Source organism: Nicotiana tabacum, chromosome 23, assembly GCF_000715075.1.
Source record: "Nicotiana tabacum cultivar K326 chromosome 23, ASM71507v2, whole genome shotgun sequence".
NCBI classification, from domain to species: domain Eukaryota; kingdom Viridiplantae; phylum Streptophyta; class Magnoliopsida; order Solanales; family Solanaceae; genus Nicotiana; species Nicotiana tabacum.
The window spans coordinates 64,355,213-64,371,318 of NC_134102.1; the positions used below are offsets into that span (position 1 = coordinate 64,355,213).

At 37.2% G+C, this 16,106-nt stretch overlaps 1 protein-coding gene and 1 pseudogene across 1 annotated transcript; one reads left to right on the top strand and one right to left on the bottom strand.

The window, feature by feature from the left end:
• The first annotated feature begins 1,948 nt into the window (after positions 1-1,948).
• On the top strand, positions 1,949-9,910 carry LOC142177188 (mitogen-activated protein kinase kinase kinase 20-like). The gene is made up of 3 exons (XM_075245655.1): positions 1,949-2,172; positions 9,370-9,658; positions 9,724-9,910. Exons 1-3 carry the CDS (start codon positions 1,956-1,958, stop codon positions 9,908-9,910), a joined length of 693 nt encoding a protein of 230 aa, XP_075101756.1. The 5' UTR covers positions 1,949-1,955.
• A 2,444-nt stretch (positions 9,911-12,354) lies between these two features.
• LOC107797913 (heat shock factor protein HSF8-like) lies at positions 12,355-15,425 on the bottom strand (annotated as a pseudogene).
• Between the last annotated feature and the right edge of the window lie 681 nt (positions 15,426-16,106).

Here is a 16,106-nt window from a genome sequence, read left to right on the forward strand (position 1 = left end):
GCGACGCATCCACCCTCTTCTCCTATAGTTGGAGCACCTTTTCTTCATATTTTTGCACTCCAAACACTGTAAATCATCACGCACAACTCATTTAGTCATAAAACCAATATTTAATACGTGTTGGGAATTTTAAATCGAGGTAAGTCAGATTATGGCAATGGAGTACAAATTTAGGGAAGTCTAAAGTTAGATGATTGTAGCCAATGCTCAGATATGTCAACATAGGCATATTCTGCATTTTAGACCAATCTGAATTTTTAAGTACTTTTGATCCAAGATCCAAGTGTCGTACCTTATGAAGATTGCTTATTTGATATGAAATAACACCAATGATATTGTTGTTATAGAAACTGAGTTGTTCAAGTTGTGTTAATGTAACGACCTGGCCGGTCATTTTGAGTATTATAACCTCGTTCCCCCATTTACTACTCAAGTTATGCTTTATAGTTGTTTAATGACTTACCGGGTTAGTTGGTTCAGGTCCGGAAGGATTCCAGAGTGAAATGAGACACTTAGTCTCATAATTAAAAACTTAAGTTAGAAAAGTAAATCGGATGTCGACTTATGTATAAATGACCTCGGATTGGAATTCTAAGGATTCCAATAGCTCTGTATGGTGATTTTGGACTTAGGAGCGTGTCCAAAAAATTATTTGGAGGTCCGTAGTGAAATTAGGCTTGAAATGGCGAAAGTCAAATTTTTGGGAAGTTTGACCGGGGGGTTGACTTTTTGATATTGGGGTCGAAATATGATTCTGAAAATTGTAATAGGTCTGTTATGTCATTTATGACTTGTGTGCAAAGTTTGAGGTCAATCAGACTTGATTAGATAGGTTCCGACATCGTTTGTGAAAATTTGAAATTTCAAAGATCATTACGCTTGAATCTGTATGTAATTCGTGTTTTCGATGTTGTTTGAGGTGATTTGAGGATTTGACTAAGTTCATATTATGTTTTAGGACTTGTTGGTATGTTTGGTTGAAGTCACGAGGGTCTCGGGTGAGTTTCGGATGGTTAACGGATCCATTTTTGAATTTGGAAGACTGTTGAAGTTGAAGCTTTCTGGTGCAATCACACCTGCGGAACATTGGTCGCAGGTGCGAGCTCGCAAGTGCGAGCTAGGATGTGCAGAAGCTAAGGGCGCAGATGCGGAAGGCAGTGCGCATGTGCGGACACGCACCTACGCATGGACGATCGCAGATGCGGAGGAAGTGCACATGTGGGGGATCGCAGAAGCGAGGATTTGCGCAGAAGCGGGGGGAAATCCGCATAAGCGGTTAAATATTCGGCAGGTGCGGAACCTCTGGATAGTGTACAAAAACAGAGGGGTCCGTGATTTTCTCATTTTTGGACATTCCAAACACGGGTTGAGGCGATTTTTGAGCGGGAAATCACGAGAAATCTTGAGGTAAGTCACTTGTGATCATTTCTACTCCATAATATTTAATTATCATTGAATAATCCGACTAGATTACAGTTTTTTGAGGTGTAAATCGGAGATTTAGAATATATAGTTGAAGAAACTAAAAATATTGTTCCTTGCTTTAAGAAAATAATAATAATAAAGAATGTATAATACCATTAATTAAGCCTTTTTAATGATGTATTTACTGGTAGTTGCCAATGTGAAATTAACCTTAGGTAAATAAAAGTTTATCAAGATTTAACTAGGCAAAAGTTGAGTAATGCGCAAGAAATTACTTGGGTGCATTTAGGAAATCCATGTAGAGGAATAAAGCACTACGCTAGCGGAGGAAATTACCCTCTCCTCGTCAGAAAAGGATTTAATAATTTGGAAATACAAAGTTACCAAAAAATATTATACGAACAACCCCTTAGCGGCTACTTTTAGGAAAGCTTTTCCACATCAAATAAGGATTTAAGGGTTTTCTATAAATATTTTACACAATCATTCATTTAGCTTAACAGAGAAAGAAGAAAGTGAGAAGAGGAACAATGGAGTGGAAAAAGCTTTTTGTTCTAGGTGCGGGGTCTTACGGCAAAGTGTATTACACAGTGAAAATCGATTCCTTTTTATTATGCGCTTCAGCTGCTGCTGTAAAATGTGCAGATCTCCCACGTTCAATTTCACTCCATAGAGAAGCACATATCTTGGAAAGTCTAAGAGGTTGTCCCAACGTGGTTCAGTACTTTCGAGTAGACGTAAGTAGGGGTGTGTATAGGTGAGGTTGGTTCGTATTTTTCAATTATCAAATAAACAAATGATGTCGGGTTTTTAAATTTATAAACCAAACAAAACCAACGAAATCGGATTTTTCAATCTCGATTTTTCTGTGGTTTTTTCCGGGTTTTCGGATTTTCGGATTTTTTTCCGGTATAGTCTACATAGCATAAAATACGTAACTTGTGCTCCTAATATTTCTTAAATCCTAGTAAAATATAACTACATATAATGTATTTTCCAAGAAAATAACACAATAATATGAGATAAGTCATAGCATTATACTAAAATATTCAATAACAAAGATAAAATAATAAAATTACATAAAATAAATATTGCTAATTAATAAGCCATAATAGTATAGCTATTAAGTACTGTAGGCATATAAATTTTATTAAAATTAAATCCATAAAATAATTTGGACTATATTTTAAATTCAAGATATATTGGTCCAAATAAATATTATGGGCTAATATAATTGGATTATTTATATAAGTCCAATATATATGGATTAAATAATTAAGTCTCATTTAATTGGGCTAAATTGATGAGCCCACTTCATTAAGCCCAAAATGTTATTTTCCTAGAGGCCCAGTTTGGTGCCACGTGTCAAATGACGTAGCACGCCAAGTCAAACGGAAGAGCCAATAGGATCGTGCCATGTGTCAAAATGACAAGGCATACCAAGCAAAATTAAAAGGCCAATGAAACCGTGCCACGTGTACAAGTGACATGTTCTGGCCAATCAAATGCGGCCTTGTCATACATCAATTTGATTGGTCGAAAAGAGTTTGTTCTTATCATAACTCTTCCCTTCCACAACATAAATAGAGGTCTTCATAACCCAGAAAAGACACCAAAAGATATAACAAGAAGCAAGAAAGAGCTCGTAGATCAAACGCTACAAATTCCTCCACAAGTTCAAGTTCAAGCAATCAAGTTCAAGTTCAAGCTCAAAAACGAAGAATAAATCAAGTTAAAGCTCAAGAACAAAGAACAAATCAAGTTCAAGTTCAAGTAATCAAGCTCAAGCTCAAGAACGAAGAACAAATCAAGATTCAAGGAGTACGAGTTCAAATCAAAGTTCGTGCTAGTTGAATTCAAGATCATCGTTCGTGGCAACAACTACATATTCAAGATCAAGCTGAAAGGCCCTTGGATTTATTTACAATTGGAAAGAAGAATCAGAGGATTCATAGAGATTGTACACTCATATTATTTGAAATCAAATACTACGATTGTTGCAATATTTTTCGGTCTTGATTTTATTTTCTTGACGCAAATGTAATGTCTACAAATTATGGCATGCCCAGTGAGACATTCTCTACCTCTCATCTCAACTTTTCAATCACTAAAGTTCAAGAACATCGAAATGGCTTCAAAGAAAATCAACTCCAGATCAATTTCCACTAAGTTGCTAATTCTAAGTTCTTTGCTAATGTAGAAAACAACCCCAATATTACCTTTGTAAGATTTGGGCCAATTACAAGAAGAAAAGTAAGCTCTTTAGGACAACAAACAATTCAAGTGTCGTCCGCATCAACCCCTATTGTCGGATCTTCATACTCAAAAGGAACAAGATCCTCTACAAGCGCGACCCAAAAAGGGAACGATGTCGCCGAAAGGATCGAAAAGGTTCTTGCTCAACTTAGTTTATCTAAGTTCAAGAAACCTTTCATGCAAGCCGATGATGATGACTTGAGCGTTGGATCTCCTCTAGTCTTCATTAATGCGACCTCTAAGATCTATCCCAGCAATGATCTATATTATTCTTTATCCTCTACGGCGATCATGCAAGCAATGGTTATTGAAGCTTCTACTGTAGAAGAACAACTTGCAAATTTGACGAAATCAGTTGAAAGCCTATCAAAGCGCGTGCAAGATCAAGATGCTAAACTTTTCAAGTTAACAAATACATTGGATAGCATAGTAGAGGGAGAAATCACACAAACACCTTTAAATCTTCAAAGAAAGAAGACTCCTTCGAAAAGCAAGCAACGACAACCAATGAGATTCAAGTCTCCGCTGAAGGTCTGATTCCCGTTGAGAAATTAAAGGACTTCATCGTGGAGGCTATCAAAGATAAGCCTAAGTCGTCCAAATTATCTCTCATATATGCAAAGCCGTACACGCAAAGAATCGATAACTTGAAGATGCATGTTGGTTATCAACCTCCTAAGTTGCAACAATTGGACAACAAGGGAAATCCGAGACAACATGTAGCACACTTTGTTGAAACTTATAACAATGCTGGAACGTATGGCGATTATCTTGTCAAACAGTTTGTGCGATCTCTCAAAGGTAATACATTCGATTGGTACACCGATCTCGAATCTGGTTCCATCGATAGTTGGGAGCAGTTAGAGCAAGAGTTTCTCAATCGTTTCTATAGCACAAGACACATCATAAGCATGATCGAACTTACAAACTCTCATCAACGAAAGGATGAGCTAGTTTTTGACTTTATAAACCGCTGGAGGAGTTTAAGCCTCAACTGCAAAGATCGCCTTAGTGAAACTTCTAGCATCAAAATGTGCATTCAAGGCATGCGTTGGGGTCTTCGCTATATCTTACAAGGCATAAAGCCCAAAACATTTGAAAAACTAGCAACTCGTGCTCATGTTATGTAACTAAGTATGGCCACAAGTGGAGAGCAAGAGCTACCTGTCTTTGAGCCTTACGATGAAGAAGAAGAACAAGAAGGCGAGAATGAGGGCAAGTTTTCATCCGAGAATGAAACTGAAGAGTCTAAGCATGTCACTATGCTCCTTGACGCATGAGCCTAAACTGCAAGTTATAATACTCTTCAATGTACGAGCCTAAACTGCAATTCGTAACGCTCCTTAACGCATAAGCCTAAACTGCAAGTTATAATGCTCATAAACGCACGATCCTAAACTGCAAGTAATAATGTTTCCTGGCACATGAGCCTATATTGTATGTCATGAAGCTTTCCAAATTTGAACTAATCTTTAAGACGTAAAGCTCTTCAAGTTCGAGCAAAGTCTTCAAGTTGTAAAGCTCTTCAAAGTTGAGCAAAGTCTTCAAGTCGCAAAGCTCTTCAATTTCGATCAAAGACTCAAGTCGTAAAGCTCTTCAAATTCGAACAAAGTCTTCAAGTCGCAAAACTCTTCAAATTCGAGCAAAGACTCAAGTCGAGAGCTCTTCAAAGTCGAGCAAAGACTTCAAGTCACAAAGCTTTTCAAATTCGAGCCAAACTTCAAGTTGCAAAGCTCTTCAACTTTGAGCTAAATCTTCAAGTCACAAAGCTCTTCAAATTCGAGCTGAACTTCAAGTTGCAAAACTCTTCAAAATTGAGCAAGTCTTCAAGTTGCGATGCATTTCTAACTTTAAGCTAAATCTTCAAATTACTACGCTCTCGAACGCACGAGCCTAAACTGCATGTCATGAAGCTCTTCAATTTTGAGCAAAATCTTTAGGTTGCAAAGCTTCTCAAAATACAAGCTTAAATTTCAAACCACTACGCTCCTTAATGCACGAGCCTAAACTACAAGTTATAATGCTCCTCAACATACGAGCCTAAACTGCAAGTTGTAATGCTCCTTAACGCACGAGCCTAAACTGCAAGTTATAATGCTCTTCAATGCATGAGCCTAAACTGCAAGTCGTAACGCTCCTTGACGCATGATCCTAAACTGCATGTTCCTATACTCCTGGCCCGCAAGAGTATAAACTGTGTACGACCCAAAAAAAAAAGTTCGCTAGGTTGAAAACCTCAAAAGAGGCGGCCTAGGCAAAAGTTAGGACATAAAAAAAAAGTCTGCTAGGTTGAAAACCTCTAAAGAGGCGGCCTAGGCAAAAGTTAGGACATAAAAAAATAATCCACCCATTCTGAACTACGGTATGACTTGATCCTCTTCACTGAGATACATAAGCAACTTAGAGTTTCATTCTACGTTCAGTCGCATTAGTTCAAAAGATACATATTGCCCCAATCTTTGTCCAAATGAATTATAATGGAAGTAATTCATTCAACCAACATTTGAAAATCGGGCTGAAATATTATTCTTCTGTTGAACTTTGGATCTCATATGACTTATAGGGGAAAGTACTCCATGGTAAACCTGTGTCTTCAATGGGACGACTATAGTCTTTTAGGAAGCTACCAAGTATTTGAAGTTCAGGAATTCACTATGTCTTCATGTTCGCCAAATCTTTAAATCCGCCGATCTTCAAGTTTGATGCTCTTCAAGTTGAAATATTTAAGCCCTCCAAGTTGAAGTCTCCAAATTGAAATCTTCAAGTCCGTCAGTTTTCAAGTTGAAGTCTTCATGTTCTCCGTTCTTCAAGTTCGCCACTTTTCAAGTTGAAATATTTAAGCCCTCCAAGTTAAAGTCTTCAAATTGAAGTTTCCAAATTGAAATCTTCAAGTCCACCACTCTTCAAGTTCGCCGCTCTTCGAGTTGAAATATTTAAGCCCTTCAAGTCTCCAAGTTGAAGTCTCCAAATCTGTCGGTCTTCAAGTTGAAGTCTTCGATAGTCGGGTCATTTTGAGAGTAATTTCTCCGATATTCGAGCCACATTGAGAGTAATTTCTCCGATAGTCGGGCCATATTGAGAGTAATCTCTCTGATAGTCGGGTCATTTTGAGAGTAATCTCTCCGATAGTCGGGTCACATTGAGAGTAATCTCTCTAATAGTCGGGCCACATTGAGAGTAATCTCTCCGATAGTCGGGTCGTTTTGAGAGTAATCTCTCCGATAGTCGGGTCATTTTGAGAGTAATCTCTCTGATAGTCGGGCCACCTTGAGAGAAATCTCTCCGATATTCGGGCCGTGATGAATACCCATCACTTCACATCCTAACGTCTTCTTCATGCATGGGTCATCCCTTTGAACAAGAACTTACCCTTCTCTTTTGACCTACAAAAAGGACAATAAAAAGAGAAAACATAGTAAATAAAAGTGGAAAAAAAAGACTTTTACCTGTCAAGGAACACTTGGACAAGCTTGCAAATGCTGCAAATTGATGTTTGGAAGGGAAGAGCATACGTCTATATACATGTATTGGAGGTAGCGGACAATAATTTGGTCGATGTGGAATCAGTTAGTTTGTCTGTTAAAAGGACTTGACTCTCAAGTCGGTGATGTTTCCTAGTTACATGCAAATTGAAGAAAGAATATTTATAGTTCTAGTTCTAGTAAATTAAGGAAAATATCCTAGCAGGAGTATTACTATTGACATGCAAGAAGTCAAATTCTTTGACAACTATAGTTCGGTTACGTGGATAAGGTTGACATATTTGAAACTACTCTACTGTTATGGTTGTCCGAAGATCAAGTTGAGGTCTCTGCAAATTTCCATGATTGCAACATTGGTCTACGAGGAAGGAAGGCACGTTATTTCTGTTGGAAACTAAAAATGAAGGCATAGTTGTCTTACCACTTCATGTGAATGAAAAAAAAAACAAAAGAAATTCTTCACTAGAATTTCAAATGCAAAGAGGTCACACCCAAATTAACCTTGTGAAATCAATAAGCATAGCTGATCATTTCATTAAATTGATCCATCTATGATTTGATATACTACTTCTGAAATAATAGCAAGTAAAGCTGTTACTTTATTCCTTAATTTGACAAAATTAGTCATTTTAAGCTATAAGTGGAAAAGGGATGCGTGAGTTAATCAGTGAAAGCATTGGTAAGAAGGAAGATACAAATTGTCTTCATTAATATTTCAAGGCTAGTCTTTAAAGCTTATACCTTGACAAGTTTTGAAGTAGGGGGCATTTGTAGGCATATAAATTTTATTAAAATTAAATCCATAAAATAATTTGGACTATATTTTAAATTCAAGATATATTGGTCCAAATAAATAGTATGGGCTAATATAATTGGATTAATTATATAAGTCAAATATATATGGATTAAATAAATAAGTCTTAATCCATTGGACTAAATTGATGAGCCCACTTCATTAAGCCCAAAATATCATTTTCCTAGAGGCCCAGTTTGGTACCACGTGTCAATTAACGTGGCACGCCAAGTCAAACGGAAGAGCCAATAGGATCGTGCCATGTGTCAAAATGACAAGGCATGCCAAGCCAAATTAAAAGGCCAATGAAACCGCGCCACGTGTGCAAGTGACATGTTCTGGCCAATCAAATGCGGCCTTGTCACACTTCAATTTGATTGGTCCGAAAGAGTTTTCTTATCATAACTCTTCCCTTCCACAACTATAAATAGGGGTCTTCATAACCTAGAAAAGACACCAAAATATATAACAAGAAGCAAGAAAGAGCTCGTGGATCAAACACTGCAAATTCCTCCACAAGTTCAAGTTCAAGCAATCAAGTTCAAGCTCAAGAACGAAGAACAAATCAAATTCAAGCTCAAGAACAAAGAACAAATCAAGTTCAAGTTCAAGTAATCAAGCTCAAGCTTAAGAACGAAGAACAAATCAAGATTCAAGGAGTACGAGTTCAAATCAAAGTTCGTGCTAGTTGAATTCAAGATCATCGTTCGTGGTAACAACTACATATTCAAGATCAAGCTGAAAGACCCTTGGATTTATTTACAATTGGAAAGAAGAATCAGAGGATTCATAGAGATTGTACACTCATATTATTTGAAATCAAATACTACGATTGTTGCAATATTTTTCAGTCTCGATTATTTTCTTGACGCAAATTTATTGTCTACAAGTACTAATATTAATCACATAACTAAGCACTAAAGAAAAAAATAAACTAAGTTATGCATTTTCATTATAAACCAATGTAAATCTAAAATAATTATCCAACACTATCGTCATTCCTAGTATTGAATTGAATTTCTTTTGTTAGCATTAGTATTGATTTGAATTTTTGTTTGAGTTACTACATTTATGGGTTATAAAATTTATTTATCATTCAAGAATGTTCAGTCTAAACTTGAAATAATACGTTAAAAGATAAAAGTGTGAAAAAGTTTAAGAAATATTTATAAATTACATTACAATAAATATTTATATGTATAAAATATTTTTAAAAATTATATAAATATACTATCAGGTTGGTTTGGTTTCGGTTTGACTTATTTTAGTTAAAACCAAACCAAACCAATTATGGTCAGGTTTTATTTTTCAATACCAAACCAAATCAAACCAAACCACATCGGGTTTTGTTTCCTGGTTTGACTCGAATTATCGGTTTGGTGCGGTTTATCGGTTTTCTTTGTACACCCCTAGATGTAAGCATCGAGAACAACATTCCAACTTACAATTTGTTTCTTGAATATGCATGTGGTGGTTCACTGCACGATTTGATCAATTTAAAGAGAGGAAAGGTGTCAGAATTGGAAATAGGTTTCTATGCATATCAACTCTTAAAGGGTATTCAAGATGTTCATAAAAGAGGGTGGGTTCATTGTGATATTAAACCTGCTAATGTTTTGGTTTTCGATGCTAATGAACTTGGCATGCACAAGTTGAAGTTGGCTGACTTTGGATTGTCACTGAGAATTGGTGTTTCTCTCTCTATATATATATATATATATATATATATATATATATATATATATATATATATATATATATATATATATATATCACTGGAACTCCGTTGAGCAATCGGGGGACTCTACTTTATGCACCCCCTGAATCTTTGATCTGTGGTTTTCATGCAAAAGCTTATGATATATGGTCACTAGGGTGCACTGTGGAAGAGATGATGACTGGGACTCGCGTTTGGATTTATCAGATTTGCATTGGCAGATTACGATTGAATTAAGACCCTATGATTCCGAGATGACCCTCGAAAATATGGACAGCCCAACAGCTACTTCAACATCCTTTTATTCAGCAAGCTTTATGTACTACTAATTCGATGCATGCCTAAAACTCAAGGAATGATAGCAAGGGTTAATCCTTTTGGTTGCAAACCTCCAACTGCAGTACGTGAGAAGGACTCCATCAATTTGCTCTGTGAAAGCAGTTTAAGGATACAATGAAGCAAATACGACTGCAAAAGCACTTAGATGGCTGACAGTAGTGTATTTTGCAGAACCCATCTTTTTTTAATTTGCATTACTTGCCAAAATGAGTAATCTACATTCTATACCTTATAATGGATATGTTGTATTTCTTTCTATTAATATGGAATCGGCAGTGTATTTAAAGAGGTCTTCTTAGCAAAAAGAGAAAATAGATTATAAATACATATTATGCTTCATAACATACATTGTACGTATTTGGTGATTTTTTTATCTTTGGAATTTCCAAACTGCAGTTCTATATAAAGAGATGGCTTGACATTATGAATCTTCTACATTGTTATTCCGCACCAATGAAGTCTGTTTTCCTTAGGTGGAATGCTCTTTGCCGCCTTCTCTAAAATTACTGATTATTCAGTTTCTTCGATGGGTAATCAAAGGAGTTGCTTTCTTTTGAGAAACGAAATTGCAACGTTATTGTAGGAGTCAACATTCGACATTTCTTAGGGAAAAAATGCATTTCATATAGCCAACTAGAACCATGATACTTGGTACCAGCCCAAATAGTTACTACACAAAGTGTACAAGAAGTCGATATACCCTCATCATCTGATAAGTTAGTCTTCTTGGCCCTTGGGACGACCAGTTAAAAAACTAAATAACTAGCTTTTGATCAACTGCTATTTCTTTTATTTTATTTTTTTGCCCGGGGGGGGGGGGGGGGGGGCAACTTAGTCATTTGATTTCCACTAAATGACATCGTCAGTTAGTCCACATCAGCAACAAACCAAGCCAAACTGTGTTAGAAATAGATATTGTACAAATGTTGGATCCAAATTCGGATAGTTGCCAATATTGACACATTTATAGCTACTAAAGAGAAAGAGAATGTAACTGCCCTGATTACAATGCTCATACTTGTATGATGATTCAAATGTTCCAACTCTAAGACAGCTAAGATCCTATTTCTATCTGTGAAATGATGGAACAGAATGGACCACCTACTCTGAAGAAGCATTTTGAAGTTTAGTCACAAAATGGGTAATCGTGTAGACTTTTCTGCCACTTCTATGACCAAGAATCTCATGATTTTCAATGACTAGAGAAGCTAAACTTGTGGAGGATGAAAGCGGGGATGATGAAATCTGCTGCCAAAGAGCAGCTGCTGGAATTTGCAATACAGTTAAGGTCAGGGCTTACTTTAGCCTTCTTTTTCACTTAAGTCATTTCATGTTGGCATGCGACATAACAAATGACAACCATTTTCCTTATATACACTGCCCCCTTCCACCCGCAAAATGGGTATATCTAGTATAGCAGTCCAAGTTAAACAACTCATTACCAACCCAATCCATTGATAGATAGCAGATGTTTGTACGAGTTCAATATGTCGACCTCCGCAACTTGACAACTAGATCAAGTTATTTTGATACCATGACATCAAGCTGAAGTCACATTATGCTATAGTCACATCATATTTTTTTAATAACTACGAGGGAGAGCAAGTGAGACACGCCATCATTGGCTATGACTAACTCGAAGGAGATATATCACCCTACTAGACAATGAATACATACCCAAAGAAAACCCCACAGTGCGAAAGACAACAAAATCCATCACATCTTAGTGAGAGTTCTCACAGTTCAGAAAATAGTTTTTGGAAAATCTCTGTCTAGACGAACATACAAGACCATCACAGAAACCCAAAACCAAGTGCTTTCTCTTATTAACACATGCATTTGATGTTTAATACAGTAGTAACCAACTACAGCGAAAGCCCCAGTAAGCTACGGGTTACAATCTTGCATTGACTTGGTACAGGCAGGATAAGTTTTTTCTCCCAGGATTGCACAACTTTTCCAACTGCCCGCCAAGAAAGATTCTTAAGTTGTTGTGAAGACTGAGAATCTAACTTCTCATGTAATCAACTCACGGAGGCAAATTACTACTAAACACAGAGGCACATAATTTGCCACGAAGTCACAACCAATAAATTAAGTTCTCTTCAAAGCCAGCAACGAAAGATGTTGCTAACAGACTAGTACATAGAAGGATTAAAAGGGCATCGGCCGGTTAGCAGCATTAAGAGTCCTGTAATTTCTACAAACTTGTATGACCAGAGACTTATACAGTGAAAAACTAAAAAGGGAAAAAGGAAACCTCCATAAAAAAATTACTATGGTAGGTCCATTCTGCTTTATGTAAGGAAGAAACAAAAAATTTGAGGTGAACTACATAAGACTAATCCAGATGAATCACGGAGCTAAACGAGTTTCCATATATGCAAAGAATCCAGGAGCAAAGGTGAAAGCAGGTATTAGAGCTAATATCTTATGGGAAGCTGCCCATGATCCAAAACACTAAGAGATGAGATTTCTAGATTACCTCATGTACATTTTCTTTGGTGACCTTTATCATACCTTTTTACTGTTTGATGTTAGTAGCTCCACTTGTTCAGTGAGATGTTCCATGTGTTGAGCTTTGTCCCATCCATTTTCTAGTGGCTCAGTTTCAGTAGTCTTAATATCTTCTATTTCAACCGAGTCCATCTCCTCTGTCTCGGTAGGGAGTGGGCTTTGAAGAAACTTTTCCCAGAAGGGATCACCCAAACTAGGAAGCTCTCCTATATCGTCCATCAAGGTACTCTGCCACTCGTTTTGAGGATCGGGAGAAAAAGTATCAATTCCCAATGGCAAGTTTCCATTTCCACCCAATGTGGGATCCATGAAAGAACCATTCTCCATCTCTGGTCCATCAGTATCCATATTGTTTACAGGTACAATTTCTTGTAGCTGTGAGAGCTCAGGCATAGTCATATCTGATGGAGACAGTGAAACAGAAGGTAAGTCGTGCCCTCCAACCAGGGAACGTATATCTGAAAATTGAATGCCGGCAATTTCAGAAGATTTACCGAGAGGAGATGACTGGATCTCAGATATGGCAGCCGATGAACTTTGACCAGCAACAGCTGAAGTTGCACTTGCAAATGGCTGGGCAGAAGTGGGTGGAACTTCCTGAAGAGTGACTCCTGAAACTCGGTTGGAACTTCCACTGTCTAATGCATTGGATTGGGGTGAACCATCACAAATGAGTACACTTTCAGGACTGTTGCTGAAGTTCTCTAACCTTGGGGAAGAATCTTGTTTCATTATCTGCCTGAGAATTGCTTTTGCCCCCTCATTCATTACAGGCTGGTACTTCACAATCTGTCCATCAGCAGGGCTAACAGAAAGATCATCTGAAGGAAAATCTTGTTTAATCCTGAGTTTCTTGTTGCCTTCCATCGCGCGCCTATTGCCATCATTTTGCTGCTGTACAAACTGTGCCAAGAATCCAGGGCTGTTAACAACTTTTTCCAGGAATGACATCATCTGTTGCTGCCGCTGCTCCATAACCTGAAGGCTCTGCACCATTGTTCGCATCTGATTATCGGTAGTCTGCTCTGTTGTCTCAGCTTAACCAGCTCTTGCATAAGCACATTCTTGTCCCTTTTCAGCCTCTCAACCTCTTCCTCAAGTCCAAACTTTCCAACCTCAACACAAGCCCCAACCGACGCTGCTGACTGTGTCCATGAGCAGGCTTGCGCCTACTAATATTTCTAAGCAGATGCTTCTGACCTCTTAAGAATCCCTCATTAGAAAATTCCCAACGGTCTGGTTCAACCTTTCTAAAACCCTGTTTGTTGCAAAAGAAATAAATATTATAGAGGACATGCTAGAGGTTTCCTAAGCAGGTATAGTATTATTCTAATAAATGGTAATTATTCAAGTAGGAAAAGAAAGAAAGAAAGATACTTCACAAGTGGCTCCTTTGGTGATCAATATGACTAGCTAAAATTTACCTTACAGAATCGAAGAAAATCTACAAATAATTAGAGCTCCATTCAAACTCAATGCATCACCTTATCTCCTAATTAACTTTTAGGCGGCAACTGGCACAGGAAAAGTTCTTTAGCCTCAAAGAACAAGCAAGCATGATGAGATGGCGCTTAGGAGTAATACAATCTTAGGATGCATTAGGAAAGAACACACACTTCATTGCCCACACTTATCAGGCTCTTACTTATGAGAATAGGATAATAAATCCTAAATAAGGAGCCACATTGTATTGAGTTTCAATTATCAAAACAAGTAGTTTTCTCTCTGCTAGTCTCTTTTTAACTATCAGCGCTGGAGGATAACATCTGAATCTAGGTCAATAATAGTCATGCAATCTTTTGTGGCAAGTTTAAGAAGCAGTTCATTCATAGTCTCAAAATTTGTTTCAGTCCTCATCACCAAATCGGTAAACTGACATACGAGGAGTTTCATCTCGAAAGGACTAACATAGTGATCCAAAGAGCACACTGTTCCCCGGTGCACGCGCCCACATTTGGCATCTCTGTCCCTATCACTAACTGGCGCGTAACTTCAAACGCCACATGTACAGAGGTCATTGTGTATGTCATGTCAACAATATGTCCGCATTCTCTGTCCACATCACTAGAACATGAATTTGGATTAACCACTAGCATGGTGAATTGCTGCTTCTCCTATCAAAATTCTATACTGCCTCCATATGGTTGTATACGTTGACAACAGTGTCATTACTAGAAACGATGGAAGAAGGGATTAAGACACTGAATCAGCATCTTTCACTCACTTCTAGATGAAAGAATTGCGATTGCGATGGTACCTAAACTAATCAGGACAAAACGGATCCATAAAACATCATACGAATCAATCAATCAATTGGTTCTACGTAAGAATCTTCTTTCTACTTAAATTTGAATAGTTAATAATTTCTATCACCAACTTTACCAATCACAAGATTGGCAGCATAACGCTTTCCGTTTCCAATCAACAAAAGCACAACCAAGAACAACTCTATGTTCATTAAGAGCACAAGGTTAAGTCAAAATCAATCAAAAAAAGAAAAAGAAGAATGCATACGTAAGTGTTTAACTGACGAACGAAGCTGGAGAAGTTATTGTGCTTGAAATACTTGGGCAGTAAGTCCTTGGCGAACTCAGGGGGATCCCAAACCACAAAGCTGTTGTTGGTGGGACCCCACGACACAATCTTCTCAGTACTCGGGTCATCTACCATATCGTAAGTCTTCACCAGAAAAGGCGGCGGAGCATTTGCGCTTGGCATCGGAACCAGTGCCGGAGAACCACCACCTCCGGCGTCCCCAGAAGTGGACCCCATGGCTAAGAGAGAAAGTTTTCAACTGCTGAACACAACACTAATCATATATGAACGTACAGGGTTTTAGGAATTAGAAAAAAAAATTTCTTTCCTTAAAAAAACCTTAGAGAGAGAGAGAGAAAGATGAGTGTATATGAACTGGAGAGAAAAAGTAGTTTGTATGGCGGTGATTATGAGCACGTTTGAATTAGCTGATGTAAATAACTCATAAGTTTGTAGTGCTGAATTTTTTTTTTAAATGCTAAAATTAATTTTTAAAATAAATATTTATGTGTTTGGATAGAACTGGTGAAACTGATAATAAGCGGCTGATGTGTTTGATTAAAAAATGCTGATAAGCTATTCTTTTATTAAAATGATAAAAATACCCTTAAATCTTTTTCAAAAGATTATAAATAAAAAATTTCTTTGTAAAGAAAAGAATTAATAACGAATATGGAATAAAGAGAAAGTTAAGAAATTTATTTTGAGAAAAGTATTTTGTGAATTAGAAAATATTATTAAGGATAAACTAGTAAAAGTGTTGGTCAAACTAAAAGTGCTTATAAGTTAAAAAGTCATAAGTTGGGGGTGACCGGCTTATGACTTATGATTGATTTTAGCTTATAAGTATTTGGCTTATAAACACTTTGAGTGTTTACCAAATGCGTAAATAAACCAAAAGGTGCTTATAAGCCAATTTAACCAGCTTATAAGCTTAGCCAAATACCCTCTGTAATGGACGGAAAAGGGAAAGAAATAAGTTGAATTTGTAAGGGTGGAACTTGGAAGACAGTGTGCAAGTGAAACGACTTGTTCGCCAATT

What these genes read in the sequence shown, in the direction of transcription:
- LOC142177188 (XM_075245655.1), top strand. Translation starts at nt 1,956, where the DNA reads ATGGAGTGGAAAAAGCTTTTTGTTCTAGGTGCGGGGTCTTACGGCAAA. An exon ending in TCGAGTAGACGTAAGTAGGG is followed by an intron (nt 2,173 to 9,369) that starts GTGTGTATAGGT and finishes GTACACCCCTAG; the next exon opens with ATGTAAGCATCGAGAACAAC. An exon ending in AGAATTGGTGTTTCTCTCTC is followed by an intron (nt 9,659 to 9,723) that starts TATATATATATA and finishes ATATATATATAT; the next exon opens with ATATATCACTGGAACTCCGT.